The 19,138-nt window shown below is 44.0% G+C and overlaps 1 protein-coding gene across 1 annotated transcript in view; it reads left to right on the top strand.

Annotated features, from left to right (window-relative positions):
* Positions 1–19,138, top strand: part of ophn1 (oligophrenin 1) — a 230,177-nt gene that overhangs the window by 63,254 nt on the left and 147,785 nt on the right. Inside the window, exon 2 of the mRNA XM_072505810.1 lies at positions 8,858–8,953. Coding sequence (XP_072361911.1) covers positions 8,858–8,953 — 96 coding nt within the window. The remainder of the gene's footprint in view (positions 1–8,857; positions 8,954–19,138) is intronic.

Here is a 19,138-nt window from a genome sequence, read left to right as displayed (position 1 = left end):
ATCTGTGTCCTCTCATTACATATGCCACTGGAAACCATTTTTCTGTGTTTACTCTTATCTAAACCATTCACAGTTTTTGGACACCTCTGTCAAACCTGCCCTAAGGTTATGTCACGTCTCCACGTAACTGAAGCCTTTCTCTCCTATGTCTCCTCTGTATTCTCTCTGGGGGCCTTGCTATTTTTCCTAAGGTGTGGTGCCCAGAACTGAGACCACCAACCTTTAGGACCTGCATTGCTCATGTGTGATGGAGTGTAGAGGTATAGGATGAATCAAGTCCGTGAGGGATACCCTGTACCTCTACGGTGATCCTGGGAAGGAAAGTACAGTCAAAGAGGGCACGTGTCCTCCAAAAGCCTGAATGGAATGTAGTAATGATTTAACGATCCAATCTGGATAACCGGTTTTAAAAGATGTTACACCCGAGAGGATATTCATTCAGTTCTCAGATTTTCTCTGTCATGCTGATATTACACACAATTTCTCCCAAGCTGTCAGAACAAGCTTTTTGAAGTTAAAACCAACGTGACAGCAACATTTTGCTCCCCACCAGAGATTTTATTTAAAACTAATTGCATTCCATGAACCACGATGGCAAAGCTCCTGTTTGCTGGGTTCTGCTGGTGTGACTCACACGGTACCAATTAACATACCTCTGTGGTCCCAACTATATCGTAGCAGCCTGCCTTTGACATACTTGAGGCTCTCCTCTTCCTGTGGCAAATGTGTCCTGAAACCTGGGTGTTAAAGTGGTAGCGCAGCATGGAAGTTAAGGATGCTGACAGGATTTATAAATTTATAATCATTTGGTTTTTTTTATTAGAAAAGCCCCTTCTTCCCTGCCCCAGAGCTCATTGGGCATAAGGGGTTAAAAGGTCCCGAAAGATGTGCTGTTAGGCGAATTGGACATTCTGAATTCTCCCTCAGTGTACCTGAACAGGTGCCGAAGTGTGGCGACTAGGGGATTTTCACAGTAACTTCATTGCAGTGTTAATGTAAGCCTACTTGTGACAATAAAGATTATTATATTATTCTTATTATTATAAATCAGTACAACTATTTAAAAGGTGATTGTTTATCAGGAAAGAGTGTCTTTATCTGATCTGAGTTAGCTAACTCCAAAGTACTCGGAAAAGGAGTAGAATTAATTGGCTTTTGTTCCTGTTTCTCATGTTCTCACACACCAAACATACCTTTGATTTTGTTAAGACCTCAGCTGAACATTTTGTGGTCATTGAGGAGAAGATTGGGTTTTGGCTGCGACAGGCTCCTTGACATGCTTAACAATGCTGCCCCTCCATGTCTAGTTCTTCGTGAGGGGATGGCTTCTGGTGAATAGAGTCTTACAGCACAAAGAGGTCCTTCAGCCCATCTTGTTTCCGCTGGCCATCAAGCACCTATCTATTCCAATCCCGTTTTCCAACACTTGGCTCGTAGCCTTGTACACTATAGTGTTTCAAGTGCACATCTAAATGTATCTTAAATTTTGTGAGGGTTCCTGCCTCTACCACTCTTTCAGGCAGTGAGTTCCAGATTCCCACTACCATCTGGGTGAAATGTATCAGAGGATGTCTACTCCCAGAACTGTATCCCAAAATTGAATTAAAAATTAAATAATATGTATCCCAAAATTGATCATACCTTTCGGAAGGTAGTAATTTTGGGATTGAATATGATGGGAAGTCTTGTCTCCCACTCGGACATTCCAGCATTCAATTAATTTAATGTCCCCTTAAGTTGAAGTAGTGGCAATTTTAAAAACTATTTTTTTTTTGTGACCCCTGTAGAAGCAGAATTACATCAAGCGTGCGTAACATGAAGGTTCATAACTTGCACTTGCATTTCAAGGCAAGATCAACATTGAAACTATCTAATCCTGGGGAGGAACCGAATGGTAACCTACCTGTCACTAATTACAGCTGTCCTATCCTTCAGCTTTGCACGCATTCAGTTCTGCTTGTACTTGAAGAATTCCTGAGGCTGAAAAATGGTAACCTACCTGTCACTAATTACAGCTGTCCTATCCTTCAGCTTTGCACGCATTCAGTTCTGCTTGTACTTGAAGAATTCCTGAGGCTAAAACTATCGCATTTTCTTTAGTTATGCCCTGTAATCTCTCCTATGTCTTCTCTTACAGTCTGATATTTAACGTTTGATTGGTGATGATCTTTTACAGACATTGGATTGTTCCACCTCCTATGATTGAGAAAGCACTGGCCAGTCTCTCCTGAAGAGGGAGAGTCAGTTATGGAATCATTGCTGAATCCTCATGTACTTCTGAGTGTAGGCTCATTGGCAACAATTTTTTAGATTTTATGCTCGATATTGTCTTGGATTCAGTGTCAATGTTTACCTAATGCGTACTGTCCAAAGTGCCCTTTTTTTCTGCCTAACATTTAGGTTTTTTTTAATCGTTCATGGGATGTGGGCATCGCTGGCTGTGCCAGCATTTACTGCCCATCCCTAATTGCCGTTGAGGGGGCAGTTAAGAGCCTTGCAGTCACTGTAGTCACATGTAGGTCTGGAGTCACATGTAGGCCAGACCAGGTAAGGATGGGAGATTTCCTTCCCTAAAGGACATTAGTGAACCTGATGGGTTTTTCCGACAATCGACAATGGTTTCATGGTCATCGTTAGACTTTTAATTCCAAATTTTTATTAAATTCAAATTTCACCATCTGCAGTGGCGCGATTTGCACCTGGGTCCCCAGAGCCTTACTCTGGGCCTCTGGTTTACTGGTCCAGCGACAATACCACAACGCCACCGACTCCCCCGTAGTTAACCCACAGCATGCTTGTGGGATCACAAGAGAGAACACTGGTTGTGTCATGGTACAATAATATGTTGCACTATAGTAGTGGAACATGGGTTCACACCTATATACTCCCCACATACTTCTGTCCCCCAGTCTGCTTCCCATGGTACAGTGCAGTTCCCAATTGTTTCACTAAGGGAAGGGAGGAAGAGAAAGTGGGCAGGTTAATCATCTACATCGTTGATCTTACACACCATCCAGAAATAATTCATACACCTAACCTCTTGGCTCACGTTAGTGTAGGGCCTAAAAAATGGAAATAACCAAAAATAAAGCTGTAGCAAAATGTTAGCACTTTACACACTAGCTTCAGGGGGAGTGTATTGGGTGGTGTCCAGAGTGATTGATTGTTCCACCCATGGCCAAACAAATATATAAAATAACACTTCTGTGTCGTATTTGTTTATGGAAATATCACTGTTTTTAATTTTTAAAGATTCACTAATCTTTTCAGGGTAATGGGAATCCCAGTGCTGAAATCCAGATGGAAACTTGGTGTTTTATATATTTGTGTCTGTCAATAATCTGATAAGAGACTTGTGTCTCACTGGAGCTGAAGCAGATGCTGAAGTGATTTCATAAAGACCGTTTCACTGGATTGAAGGGATTGATGATTATGATGAATAGGTGCATTGACCAACAAAATAGAGATTGACTTAATGGGCAGAATGGTCTTCACCTAGTCCCCCAAATACTTAGAATTCTTGCACTTCTTCCAAAGAAATCCATGATCCCGTACCGGCCTCCCCGAACAGGTGCCGGAATGTGGCCACTAGGGGCTTTTCACAGTAACTTCATCGAAGCCTACTTGTGACAAGCTATTATTATTATTATTATTATCATCAGTTTCAGAGTTGAAAAATGACTAGGAATGATCTCCACGTTTTCGAAAGCAGAACGTAAATCTGGCAGCTAATCTGTAGTAGGCACCACTTTTGATCAACAATGCTTTGATTTAATGGTTGGAATGTAATGCTCCTCCCAGCCCTGGGAGCAGGCTTCCGTGGGGTGAATAGAATTGGGTGATATAGTGGGGGATGTTGTCGCTTCACCTGGCATTTTGCCAGGGGCGGGTGTTGGTTTTGGGTGACTTATCCATCCTTGGACAAATTGAGGCTCTTAACTAGCTATTTACTGTATTAAATTGTCACTTAATGGCTATTTGAGGGGCTCCTCTCACCAATTTTTATTTTGCCAGTGATGGCGGCCGGGCCCACAAAGTGCGGCAAGTGCTGGTCGCCTTGTTTCCAGGAGTGGGGGTGTAGGAGCCCCTCCTGTTGGAAAACCCTGTGCTGAACAGATAACTCTCCCCACAGTACCCTCCACCTCCTGCTTTTTGCGCTCCTGATGGCAGCCAGAGCATCAACCTTGCTGGGGCCTGCCAGACTGATGCTGAGATTCTCTGGCCTCCCTGCGACATGTTTCTCGTGGGAGGGGGCCTGCCATTGGCTGGCAGCAGGACACTCTGGTCCTGCCACTGTCAATGGGATTCCCACTGAATCCACCCCACCCATTGAATCCATCCCTGTCGTCGGGAAACCCATGGAGGGAGTGTGCATCAGTGGTGTCAGAAGATCACTCCGGCATGAGCAGCCAGAAGGCCTTGCCCTGTCTATTTACGTCCGCTCCTGACGGTGAAAAAAACAGTTTCCATTCTTATCTCTCTCAAATTCGTGAATCAATTCACATACAGCAAGATATTTTGAGGTGTATTTACTATTGTGTAAACAAGCATATGTGGCATCATGGTAATACAAACAATAATTGAGATAAATGACAAGTTAATATTTATTTGGTGGTTGTGTGAAAGAATGTTGGCTTAGAGCCCAGGAAGCTCAAACAGAACCATGGCAGTTATAATATGGACCCAAACTAGCAAAGCAGGCTGTGGGTTAATGTCCTCCAAAGTATAATACCCTGGGTGAAGTCGCACTCTCTGTTTCAATATTGACATGCTCGGATATGGTTCCAGTCACTCATTTTAATTTATGTGAGAGAATTAAATTTTTTTTGTTCCATTTACTACCCATATAGATCTCAAAAATCATCATCTCAACAAGTTGTCATGCTGCTTTTTTATCAATGTCAAGACAACTTTTATCGAAAAAATAGTTTGAAATTATCACCACCTTGTTGCATTTAATGTCTGTCTTGCAATCTGCTGATCAAGCAAGTTTTTTGTGGGTAAGGGAGAGTGGTACGGGGCAGCCAAAAGATTTGATTTTACGTATTTTGCTTGACACCAACATGATGAGCTTCGGAAGATTGAGGCTCCAAAAGTCAATGGCAGAAAAGCAATTTGTGTTCAAACCTGGCTCAGCTATACAAAGCGCCCTGTGATGCCTAAATCAATTGGCCAGATGTGAGATCTGCAGTCCTACCACATCTCATTGTGAATGGTGGTGAACAATTAAACAACTAACTGCAGGAGGAGGCTCCACAAATATCCTGATCTGCAATGATGGAAGAGCTCAGCACATCAATGCAAGAGATGAGGATGAAGCATTACCATCGATTTTCAGCTAGAAGTGCTGAGTGGAAGGTCCCCAGCATCACAGGTGTCAGACTGAAGCCCTTTCGATTCACTCCAAGTGATGTCAAGAAATGGCTGAAGGTATTGGATACTGGCAATATTCCAGAAATAGTACTGAAGACCTGTGCTCCAGAATTTGCTGCGGCCCTAGCCAAACTATTCCACCACAGTTAGAATACTGGATTCTACCTGGCAATGTGGAAAGTTCACCAGTTATATCCTGTACATAAAAAGCAGGACGAATCCAACACTGCCCAAAACCACCCCATCAATCTACTCTCGATCATCTGAAAAGTGAGGGTAGGGGTCACCAACAGTGATGAAAAGTGTCACTTGATTAGCAATAAACTGCGCACTGGTGGTTGGGGTCACCCAACTCATTACAGCCTTGTTCAAATGTGGACAAAAGAGCTGAACTCAGAAATGAGGTGAGAGTGACTGCCCTTGACGACACCAAGCAGCATTTGACCGAGTATGGCTTCATGGAGTCCTAGCAAAACTGGAGTAAATGGGAATCGAGGGAAAAATCTCCGTTGGTTGGTGTCATACCTGGCACAAAGGATATTGGTTCTGGTGCTATGAGGTCAATCATCTGAGTTTCAGGACATCACTGCAGGAGTTCCTCAGATTAGTGTCCTAGGCCCACCAATGTTCAGCTGCTTTATCAATGGCCTTCCCTCCATCATAAGGTCAGGTGTGGGGATGTTCACTGTGCATTCTTGACCCCTCAGATACTGAAGAAGTTCATATCCAAATGCAGCAAGACTTGAACAATATCCGGATTTGGACTGACAATGGGCAAGTAACTTTCATGTCACAAGTGCCAGAATTTGGCCATCTCCAACAAGAGTGAATCTAACCATTGCCCTTGACATTCAATGGCATTGCCAACACTGAATCCCCCACAATCAACGTCCTGGGGGTTGCCATTGACCAGAAACTGAACTGGGCCAGCCAGTACTGTGGTTACAAGAGCAGGTCAGAGGCTAGGAATCCTGCAACAGGTAACTCTCCTCCCATCCCCAAAACATGTCCATCACCTACAAGGCAAAAGCATAATAAATGCTGGCCTAGCTAGCGATGCCCACATCCTGTAAATGAGAAAAACGCAAAGTTCACCAAGGCAACAATCAGTGAAGTGAGAGGCATGTTGTTTGCACACAACATTGACTGTACGAGCCATGCACTCCCTCTGTATCCAAAGTTTAAATATGTATTTTGTTATCACCATTTAAAGTTAATATTGCTCGATTAATATATAAATGATTAAAGGTTTTCTAGAAATCGTTATGAACTATTTAGAGTATTTATAGGGTCACAGTTTGTGCATAAGCCCAGTTTCAAATTCATAGCCCACTGAGATGAAGCAGGGCCATTCGTGTGGCCCACTTACTAGCCTAGGTTGCCCATCACTGGATTATCTTCATTCTAAGTGTAGACTAGATTTGAACCCAACCCAAATTGTCGCTTGTTCATAATTATAATATGGTTAATAGTGACTTGGCTTTTTGACAGTATTTACATGTTTTGAAAATATTTCAAATATTCTCAGTTAGTCTGAAAGTCCATCTACTCATTAGCTTATTGATTGGCAGTTGTGCCAGAATATTCCAGTTCCAGGCTGATAGTAAGGGTCCTTATTTCCTATTTCTTTTATTGTGTCATTATTGTTTAAATAGAGACAGAAATTTAAGTCCAGCAGGGAAAGTGCAAAATAATATATAAGCCATGAAGATTTAGAATTTGAATAGAAGAACTCTGACTTTATGGCACCCAAGAGATTGAAGGGAATCGGATCGATTGGTTGGATCGTGGCCAATGGATTGGCCGGGGACTGTATTCTGCCTGGCAGCAGACAGTAATTGGGTCCTGCCAGGTGGGGTGTTTACAGAGAACCGAGCAGAAAGCTCCTGGGCGCTGAGAGGAAAGGCTGTCAGTTTGTGTGTATGTCTCTCTCGCTCTCTCCCAAATGTTTCCTGCTTATTGTTTGAGTTTGCAAGAAAGTCTTGAGACTCTAATGAGTCTACAGTGAAAGGCATTACAGGCTGAAGGCAAATATATCCAACTGGAGGCTTAGACTGAAAATATCTAACTGGAAGACATCCATCTGAAACAGAGACTTTTATATTCTTTTAGTGTTATTTCTACACCCCTCTTTCCCCTCTGTATTTGTTTGTCTTGTGCGTACGTATATATATATATATTATATGTGTGTGTGTATGTAGAGGGTGGGGGGCGAGATAAGAGGGGTTAGAAATTAGATAATAGTTAACCAGTTGTATTTGTTGCCTATTTAATTTTGGTTATTGTTATTAATAAAAGCTAATTGTGTTTAAATTTACAAACCCAGTGACTATCATTAATTAAAGAGATTGCTTTGGGCAGCCAAAGACCAAAGATTTCAAGTATTTTTAAAATTAAGAGTGAATTTCAACTACATTGCGACTGCAGGTCAAGTGGGCTGGGATTGAGTTGCATTAGCCCAGGGTGTCCTAACACAGTCCCTGTTTGATCGATCTTAACTAATCTACCGATACTATAAATGCATTCAGCCCTATTCTCCTCAGTGATATTCATACATTCCGATTGGAAATCCTTCCCTTTTTCTAAAATGATCAAACTTCTTCCTTTACCGTTAACTTCCTCATTATTGGCATAAGTTTGCAAAATGAGCCCATTATCAAAACAATTAAGATGTAAAATGGGAACGACACATTTAAGATGCTGATATCCAACATTGTGAACATTAATGGGTATTTTGTGATATTTGTTTGCAGATTGAACACAAGAAGTAAGACACAGCACCATTTTGTTTTTAAAGTTGGGTGTATTGCATGGCATGCATATAGCTAATGACCTCAGCAAGGAGAGATAACTTCGAAATGTAATAAAAATACAAGACATAGGAGCAGGAGTAGGCTATTCAGCCCTTTGAGCCTGCTCTCCCATTCAAAAAGATCATGGATGATCTGGTTGTAACCTCAATCCCATTTTGCCTCGACTTCCTTATGTATCAAAAATCTGTCTAACTCTGCCTTGAATCAATTAAGTCAGCCAGTCTCCACCGCTTTCTGGGGCGCAGAGTCCACCTGCCAGTGAGTCTTTGAGAGAAATAAATTTCTCCTCATCTCCGTCTTAAATGGTAGATCCCTTCCTAAACTGTGTCCCCTGATTCTTATCTCTCCCACAAGTGGATACGTACGTCTTGTTTCTACCCTATCAAATCCTTTCAGGATCTTTTACTTTTCAGCTGGCTTTATTTAATTTATCTGCATTTGCCCAAGTGACTTAATTATTTTCCAGAATTTGTTTTCTGAAAGCTTCCCTACCACTGAAATAAAACTGACTGGCCTGTAATTGTTTGACTTATCATTAATTAAAGAGATTGCTTTGAATTGCTGTCACACATTAGACTGCTGCCAATGTATGGTGTTGCAGGAGATGAGTGTCGGGAATGCTGTTATTTCTTTTGAAACCATTGAAGTCTAAGTTTTTTTTTGTGTTGCAGATTACTCCTCAGCCGTGGTGAAGTTTTCACAGAGCCTGAATGGATTTCAGTTTGAATTTATTGGAGATACGTTGACTGATGATGAGATTAACATTGGTAAGGAACTGAACTGCTGCTACGTCTTTTCAATTAACTGCTGGGTTTAATTGTGGAAGACGAGAGGTCGATCCAAATTATAAATGATGGTCCAACAAGTTGGAGTTCAGTTGAATGTTTTTCACCACCAGTCAGCCCTCTCTCCCAAAGGGGGGAGGAGCCGACAGTCCTCCAGGACTAAGACGACTTTCATTCTTTTTCATTACATTCTGGGTCTCTGGGTTACTAGTCTAGTGACAATACCGAGGCTCCCGAGGCGCAGCATCTTCAGAGGTTATTGGGTTTACAAATCATAAAGATTCCCCTGTCCATAGCGAATCAGCAATATGGGAAGCTGACTGGTGGTGGTTTGACCTAAGGCGAGGGACAAATTTGAGAGGGCAGGGCCTTTGTGAAAATTCTCAGCTGGAACTGGAATTGATCCTGCACCATTGGTGTCGCTCCACATTATGAACCAGCCGTCTAGCTCCGTGTTCTTCAAACTTCTTTTCCGGCGACCCATTTTTACCAACCGGCCGACCTGCGCGACCCACGCCGGCCGACCTGCGCGACCCACGCCGGCCAACCTGCGCGACCCACCATTTTCACTTACCTTATTTGCTACTGACAAAAATGGTGGAAATGGAACCTGTTGGATGAAGGTGAAGCCTTCTGGTGTCGGAAAGTATGGAGTCTCCACCTGTCCAAAGTTCAGAATTTTTGTCCTGTTAAATTTTATCAAATAAACCCCCCCCCTCTGAACTTGTGAAAATAAATAAATAAATAAAAGAGTAAAATTAATTTAAAAAATAAATAAAACCGCCCCGAACTTGTAAAAAAAAAAATGAATAAAATAAATGAAAAAAATAAAAATTAAATGAATTGAATAAATGAATAAAAACTACAGAACTTGTAAAAAAAAGCTGAAACCGTTTAAAAAAAAAAAAAAAAAAAGCAGCCAAAGTTTTCTTTTTACATGTTCGCAGCCGCCGTTATGAAAAGCCGGCTGCTGCGCAGGGACTTGTGCGATCAGGAGTGCCGCGGACAATGGCTCCGCGACCCTCCCAACACCCGGGTCGCGCCCCCCGACTTTGAAGAACACTGGTCTAGCCAACTGAGCTAACTGACCCCCCCCCCTAGACCCAGAGTAATGCTCTGGGGACCTGGGTTCAAATCCTACCACCGCAGATGATGAAATTTGAATTCAATTAAAATTCAATACAATTCAGCAAAAGTCTAATGTTGACCAAGAAACCATTGTCGATTGTCGTAAAAAAAGAACCCATCTGGTTCATTAATGTTTAGAGAAGGAAATCAGCCATCCTTACCTGGTCTGGCTTACATGTGACTCCGTTCTCGCAGCAATGTGGTTGATGCTTAAATGCCCCTGAACTCAGTTCAAGGGCAATTAGGGATGGGCAGCAAATGCTGGCCTGCCTTATGATGCCCACATCACACAAATGAATAATAAATCTATAAATGCAAGTTGAGATACATTCATATTATACTGATGGATTTGGACAAGTCCGCAACTGATCCTTCTTCCCACTGATCATTAATCTAATGAATAACAGCACAGCGTTGCTTAGAGCAGGCTCTTGTTAACTTGGATTTTAACTTTTATGCATTAGATGTCTTTTTTCTAAAATTTGAATGTGGTGTTTCTTTATCATGGAAGGTGGTGTTTACCAATGAGCTGTGTCTAGGTTCCAGTGCATCTTTCTTATTTGGTTACAGATAACTGAAACCAAGCAAAGGATTATCACCTACATCCCCCCCAAAAAATTATAGAAAACGTGTGGAATTAATCTCAATGGGTTTCGGCAAATAGGATTTGATTCTTGTGCCTGCATACAGATTCCACTGTACAACATTCAAATGTTGTATTTGCCAAGTAGGAGCATGGTTCAATTTTAAATAGGTATCCCATCAGCAAAAAATAAATTAAAATCAACCAAGTTGGCAGCAAAAAATGATCTTCCTATTGATTGTTATTTTCTTCATGAGAAGAAAGTGGTTATTGATAATGAGCATAAGAAACATTGGAACAAGAAGGCTGTTTAGCACAGGGCTAAATTGCTGGCTTTGAAAGCAGACCAAGGCAGGCCAGCAGCACGGTTCAATTCCCGTAACAGCCTCCCCGAACAGGCGCCGGAATGTGGTAACTAGAGGCTTTTCACAGTAACTTCATTTGAAGCCTACTTGTGACAATGAGCAATTTTCATTCATTCATTCATTTCACTTCAAAGCACAGCAAATGACCATTAGGTCCATTTTGCCTTTGTCAACTCTTTCCTGGATCAATCCAAAATGAATTCCACTGCCATACTCTATTCCCACAGAGCAGTTTGCTCATTAGGTTGCACCATTATAGAAGAAGCAGCCTTATCATTGATGCCACCCAAGTTCATTGGGAAGGTTACTAAATGGGACATTTTTTGGTCCTCCCTCCAATTCATCCATTCAATTTCCAAAATGTTCACATGACCGCCTCATTTATATTATTGAACTTTGGCCTACTTTCCTCCATTGCATGGTTCGCAATGTTTATTGAATTTTGTAATGCTAGTCTGTTTCTTATTAGTTCTTGTATCTATAATTTTCCTCATTGTACTCCACCTGAATCCCCTGTTTTCTTCATTTGAAATAATAGCCTTTGTCTGTTCTGGTTCTCTCTAGCGTAACTTGTGTTTTCCTCCCCTGTCCCAGTTGTTTTAAACACACGTTCCTTTGTAATCAACGGAGACCTTGAGCAGTCATTATTGAAATTACAGAGTTCTTGCAAGCAGCATATTATTTTTGACAGCTGGCCAATGCTATTTTCTAACCTAGAGCCTGATTGCAAATTAGTGAAGATGTCTAAAACAATATGCATCAGTACACCCTCCTTGGATGCTTGTTTCTGCGGACAATTGTGAATGAATGATATTTGAACAAATATTAACCAACAGCAAGGTCGCACCATGAGTCAGTCTCACCACTACATCCACGCAAAATATCTTCAAATGATGGTTGCAACAATTCATCGTACTGGAACGATGCTCAACACCACTCCCTTGGCTCTTTGTCCTGGGAAAATGTCAGTCCTCCACCTCTCTGCCGATTTGCAACAACCCATTAAATGATAGAAAATATTCACAACGCCCCCACTGCCACTTCATGCTGATCCATTCAGCCCACCCAAGGTTTGACTTTCATTTAAGGTCAATCTGGAAAAACCCTCCTACACGACTTCAACGCAAATTCCCCTGGACAAATGAATGGGAATCATTGGACATGACAAACAAGTATCTGGCCTCAAACCTAACCCAGCAACTGCCTGGCCTTAACCTCCCAAGGAAAGAGTAGTCCACCCTCAACAGGTTCAGGACCGGCCAAGGCCCTTGCTTGACCAACCTCCACAGGTGGGGCATTCGTGTCAGCCCCCTGTGTGACTGTGGGAGAGAGAAAACTGCGCACCACATCACAGAAGAATGTCCAATCCACAGACTCGGCAGAAGCCTGTCCGCACTCAACACAGCAAGACTGGAAGAAACTGTTTGGCTTAGGGACTTTGCATTTGCTAAATTATGAATCCTGTAATTTTCTGTCTGCGAAGATTGACTGACCGTGGCTTGGGAAGTAAATTTTTAATTGGTTCCTTGTTTGGAGATGGGTGTGTGAGTGCTCAAGAAAAGAAATGCAACGCTGACTATTTAATAATAAGAACAATGACTATTGTGCCCTCCATGTAGAAAAGAAATTCCAAAAGCAAAATAAATGGACACTGAACTGAAAAAGTATATACTGGGAAAAGTGACCAAAAGTTGCTGTCTTTTGACTGAAATGTTAAACCGAGGTACTCTATTAGATATAAAAGTTGCCATGGGCACTAGACGGACAGAGGAATTATGCAAGATGTCCTGGTCCATATATATCCCTCAATAAGCATCGCTATAACATGTTGCTTTTATGATGTTGCTGTGTGCAAACTGGTCGTGACCACATTTCAAAAGTACTTCATTGGCTGTAGATAACTTTGGGACATCATCAAAGGCACCATATAAATGCAAGTCTGTCTTATTTCTCTTATTATAAAAGGAGAGTTTAATGAGGGAAACAAATGCAGCTGAATGCATAGCCATTAGTTCTGGGACAAAGGCGGCATAGAATGCTCAAGAAGCTCTACTTGGAGTAATGGAACATTTGGAGCTTATGTTCTAGGGCTGGAGGAGGTTATAGATTGAAGATGGAAAGGGCATGAAGGGATTTAAAACAAACACAGATGTTACATTTGAGGCGTTGGGAGACCAGGAGCCATCTGAAAATGTTGCTGATGGGTGAGCAAGATCTGGCGTAGGATTGAATATCAGCAACTGAATTTCGGTGAGCTGAGGTTTATGGAGAGTGGAAAATTTATGTGGTTAAAAAAAGTATTGAACTAGTCATTGTTTGGAGGTATTACGATTCCAGACCAGAGCCTGACAGTGGCTTGGATACTGGACCAAAAGTCCAATATTTTAGTTTATTTTAAAACTGCGGAAAAAATTCAGTCCTGGAGTGCTTGCTTGAAAAAATAGGGCTTTGATATTTCTGACACAACTTTATTACGACTACAATATTAATTGTTTTTAAATTCACACCTGAAAAGAACAGTTTACACTTGCACCTCAACACTCCTACTCGATTTCCTATTAAAACAACAAGAAAATAAACATACAGCTCTCAATCCAGCTTAAACCATAAAGTAATACTTGCATTACAGAACAGATTCTAGCGCTATTTAGAACCCCTTCTGGCTCTGGCTGAATCTCTTCAAATGGCTGCTTCAACTGGGTTGTTTCAGCCTCTTCCTTGTCTTCCGATATGACTGCTCTGCTTGAAAATATTATTACTCTTTTTTTTAAACTGGACCCAGGAGCAGGCAGATCAGAACTCAACTCCTCACTGTCTCAAAGCTTCTCCAAACTCTCTGCCTCTCTGCCTTTCAAAGCTCCACCCAGCAGTGACCTCATCTCCCCAAGCTAAAAATCAAATTGACTTTCCAGGGACTTGAAAGCACATTAACCCTCCAGTTACTTGCCCAGGACTATGCATTAGTCCAGACTAAAAAACACATTGCTTCATCGATTTCACCTGCTGGCTGCTAAAACCACCCAGGCCCTGCAGAACAGAACTCTTTAAAAAGCAGCATATCAACTGCAGTAACCCCAGGCCTTTAATTTTTAACTTGTCCCAATGTTCCTAAAATCCGCCAATTGTCCCAGAGCTCCCAAAAGTCTAGATGGGAGGTGCTGAAGGAGGGGATGCTGTGGTTGATTGTGTCAAGGGTCACAGATAGGACGAGCTCCTCAGGCAAGTCACAAACGCCATATGCTACTTACTTTGAGTTGTTTTGATGCTGTGGTTGGGACAGAAACCTGATTACAGAGAGATTTAAACCTGGAGTTGTGGGAAAGATGGGTATGGAACTGGGAGGTGACAACGCATTCAACAATTTTGGAGAGAAAAGGAAGTTGGAGATTGTGGGATCTCTGTGTCTATTCGTATCCCTGTAACACCGTACCATATACCAAATAACAGAGATATAAGACTGGCTTCTTGGGTTAAAAGCAATTTGCAACTTTTATTTTGTCAGCTAGTAATGTCTATTGGTAAGCTTCAATTTTCAAGTGCAAAATTTACGACGTTCTGACTAACCCTGCAACAAGTCCATCAGAATGATTGTCTTTTGCAAATACCGATTGTTGAATTCAAAATACAATGAGAGCTCGTGGTAATTTCTTCAAATCAAGGTACACAGTACAAAAAGACTGCACAGTTTAAAATAGAATAAAATAACAGTTTTGCAAAGCAAGCAGATAGAATAGGTTTCAGAAGATAGGTTGAATTGATTCTAGAATGGCTTTCCCATCCTGATACCTGAACTTTTAAGAAGATTGCTGTCTTTAAAATTTCATCCTTTTTACATCTGTGATTGGTTTTAACTAATCTATATTTCATTTAATTTGGCCAAAGTGTCTGTCTGTCAAATTAAGAGAGAAAAGATTTCTGTATTTTTCCACTCAAAGAAAACCTTTCCCACCAAAGATTTTTACTATGGATGACTTGTTCTTACCATGGACACGGAACTGGATCTTAGCCAGTTCTCCAAGACAAAGAGTCTTTCTGCCAGTTTGTCCTTGCAAATTCTAGCATTTGGCTTATCGGCTTATCTGATCAATTCATAAGCAGTCAGCCTTTTCTTACTGTTATAGTTAATATATATTGATTTAAAATTTTAGTTAATATGGTTTCTTTGAATAATTTCTTCCTTTAAACCTTTTTACCTATAATAAAAGGTTGGTTTCCATCAGTTCCCCCTTTTGATTCTTCGAAAGATTAATAAGATGAATCAAATAACAAATAGAAATTAAGGAAGAAATGCGATAGGATAGAAATAAGCGCAGAGAGGAACTCATTCACATTGTCTTTAATGGTTCACTTGTTTGAGTACAGCCTTCAACAATGGAGCGGGCAAAGCTTTGTGTTTCAAACATTCCAGAAGTATTCTTATTCAATAAAGAAATTAATATAAGTACAATAACAATTCATTAATAATTGAAGGTGATTATATGATTATGTAATAATTGGTTAACAATGCAATAATAATGCAGTAAATAACAGTTCACCAGTAACAGCCTAGTGCAATGTCATTGCAGCAGTAATTCACAAGAATAAAGATTGTGGAAATTTTAGAGGAGGAAGTTGCTGATGACAGAAGAACAGGAGCTGAGGGCAGAGAATAATTTTTGATGTCCGCTCATGTGGGTATGGGAGTTTTGGGTGGTCAACAGATCAGCAGAAATGGAGTCAAGGGAGTTGGAGGGGATCTTGGGACAGATTAGCTCAAAAGCATGGGGTCTGGTAGAAGAGAAGCCAAAGAGTTGTAACTTCAGGTGAGAGCATGGAAGGCAGTCTGGTTTGGTAGACAAGGCAGAAAAGAGTAAACTTAATGACTAATGCCGATGAGCTCCTCACACTTGCTTATGGAGGGAAAGCAGCGTTTAAGGGTTGGTAGTGGAGAAAGAGCACTGGGGCAATTGTTTGATGGCTCTCGTTGTGGCCCAGTTTAGATTAGGTGATGGCTAAACCAGATGTGCCTACATCTGTGTCCCTGAAGATGGGGAATGGCTAGGAAGCAAAAGAGATTTTGCTCTGGACATGGATATTGATATGGAGATAAGGGAATGGCTGAGTAGAAGGGGAGGAGACAGGAGAGTCGGGGCCAAGAGAAAAGGAAGTAAGAAAGAACAAACACTTATTTTGACCATTCACAAAATTGTTTGTGCATCTGAAAACTTCCTATTCACACACTTGACTTGGGCATTTCTCAGTGACATAACTGCTTGTTTTCAATTTGAAGCTGGAGGTCTGTGTCTCTTTGGGACTGCACCAAGACTGCCCAACAACCTTAAAACCAGTAGCTAGAGGTGTTATTGTGATTTTAAAAATGTGCACTGGTATACCATGCACGTGACAGTTATTCACTGTAATACATTTCCCCTTTCCCTCTCCCCTGCTCCTTCCTAAAAATACTCAATTGATGAACGCCGTGCAAGATTACGTGTCTGATATTGCTTCCTCAATCTGAAATCTGCTGACAGCTTCCTTCAATAAAACTTCCACTTTTTGTTTTTGAGGACTTTGCCTCTCTATGTATGACCATTTGTTTGTGAAAATTCTGTTTTGGCCCCCTCGTGAGATTTAGCGCCGATGATGGGATTTGTGCCTGTGGTGAGCAGGGCAGCTTGATTGCCCCCTATTTCTGTTGGTTGGGGAGCCCAGGTGCAGGAGATCTAGGACTGGATTCTCCGGCCTCACAGCCATGTGTTTCTCGGCAGCGGGAGGAGGTGTGATGTTTGCTGACGGCGGGATTCTCTGCTCCTGACGCAGTCAATGGGAATTCACATTGAAGCCACCGGCAAACCTGCGGGCGGGAGTGCGCTGCCTGTGGGACCAGAGAATGCCGCCGCCACCGAACGGCCAGAAAATTCTGATCATAGTCTCTCTCCCTGACCGGCTACTCACTGACCCTCCAGACACACCGTCCTCCCACACTGACCGGCTACTCACTCACCCTCCAGACTCACCGTCTCCCTCCCCGACCGGCTACTCACCGACCCTCCAGACAAACCCTCTCCCTCTGATTCGTCCGCTCACTGACCCTCCAGACTCATTGTCTCCCTCCCTGACCGGCTACTCACTGGCCCTCCAGACTCACCGTCTCCCTCCCTGACTGGCTACTCACTGACCCTCCAGACTCATCGTCTCCCTCCCTGACCGGCTACTCACTGGCCCTCCAGACTCACCGTCTCCCTCCCTGACTGGCTACTCACTGACCCTCCAGACTCACCGTCTCCCTCCCTGACCGGATTCTCACTGACCCTCGAGACCCACCATCTCCCTCCCTGACCGGCTACTCACTGACCCTCCAGACTCACCGTCTCTCTCTCTCTCCCTGACTGGCTACTCACTGACCCTCCAGACTCATCGTCTCCCTCCCTGACCGGCTACTCACTGACCCTCCAGACTCCCCGTCTCCCTCCCTGACCGGCTACTCACTGACCCTCCAGACTCACCGTCTCTCTCTCTCTCTCCCTGACTGGCTACTCACTGACCCTCCAGACCCACCATCTCCCTCCCTGACCGGCTACTCACTGACCCTCCAGACTCCCCGTCTCCCTCCCTGACCGGCTACTCACTGACCCTCCAGACTCCCCGTCTCCCTCCCTGACTGGCTACTCACTGACCCTCCAGACTCACCGTCTCCCTCCCCGACCGGCTCCTCTCTGACCCTCCAGACCCACCATCTCCCTCCCTGACTGGCTACTCACTGACCCTCCAGACTCCCCGTCTCCCTCCCTGACTGGCTACTCATTGACCCTCCAGACTTGCTGCCCCCTCCCTGACCCGTCCACTCTCCGAGCCTCCGGTTTGCCAACTCCCTTCCCAACCCTCCTGACTCACCGATCATCCTGACTCGCCATCTCCCTCCCTTACTCGTGCTCTCACTGACCTTCCAGACTCACCGTCTCCCTCCCTGACCGGCTACTCACCGACCCTCCAGACAAACCCTCTCCCTCTCTGATTCGTCCGCTCACTGACCCTCCAGACTCATTGTCTCCCTCCCTGACCGGCTACTCACTGACCCTCCAGACTCACCGTCTCCCTCCCCGACCGGCTCCTCTCTGACCCTCCAGACCCACCATCTCCCTCCCTGACCGGCTACTCACTGACCCTCCAGGCTCCCCGTCTCCCTCCCTGACCGGCTACTCACTGACCCTCCAGACTCATTGTCTCCCTCCCTGACCGGCTACTCACTGACCCTCCAGACTCACCGTCTCTCTCTCTCCCTGACTGGCTACTCACTGACCCTCCAGACTCCCCGTCTCCCTCCCTGACCGGCTACTCACTGACCCTCCAGACTCACCGTCTCTCTCTCTCTCCCTGACTGGCTACTCACTGACCCTCCAGACTCATCGTCTCCCTCCCTGACCGGCTACTCACTGACCCTCCAGACTCCCCGTCTCCCTCCCTGACTGGCTACTCACTGACCCTCCAGACTCCCTGTCTCCCTCCCTGACCGGCTACTCACTGACCCTCCAGACTCACCGTCTCCCTCCCCGACCGGCTACTCACTGACCCTCCAGACTCCCCGTCTCCCTCCCTGACCGGCTACTCACTGACCCTCCAGACTCCCCGTCTCCCTCCCTGACCGGCTACTCACTGACCCTCCAGACTCATCGTCTCCCTCCCTGACCGGCTACTCACTGACCCTCCAGACTCACCGTCTCCCTCCCCGACCGGCTACTCACTGACCCTCCAGACTCACCGTCTCCTTCCCTGACCGGCTACTCATTGACCCTCCAGACTCCCCGTCTCCCTCCCTGACCGGCTACTCACTGACCCTCCAGACTCCCCGTCTCCCTCCCTGACTGGCTACTCATTGACCCTCCAGACTTGCTGCCCCCTCCCTGACCCGCCCGTTCACTGACCCTCCAGACTCCCGTCTCCCTCCCTGACCGGCTACTCATTGACCCTTCAGACTCACCGTCTCCCTCCCTGACCGGCTACTCACTGACCCTCCAGACTCACCGTCTCCCTCCCTGACCGGCTACTCACTGACCCTCCAGACTCATCGTCTGCCTCCCTGACCGGCTACTCATTGACCCTCCAGACTTGCTG

Source organism: Scyliorhinus torazame, chromosome 5, assembly GCF_047496885.1.
Source record: "Scyliorhinus torazame isolate Kashiwa2021f chromosome 5, sScyTor2.1, whole genome shotgun sequence".
Lineage (NCBI taxonomy): Eukaryota > Metazoa > Chordata > Chondrichthyes > Carcharhiniformes > Scyliorhinidae > Scyliorhinus > Scyliorhinus torazame.
Note: the sequence above shows the minus strand (reverse complement) of the source record. Positions and strands in the feature narration are given on the sequence as shown.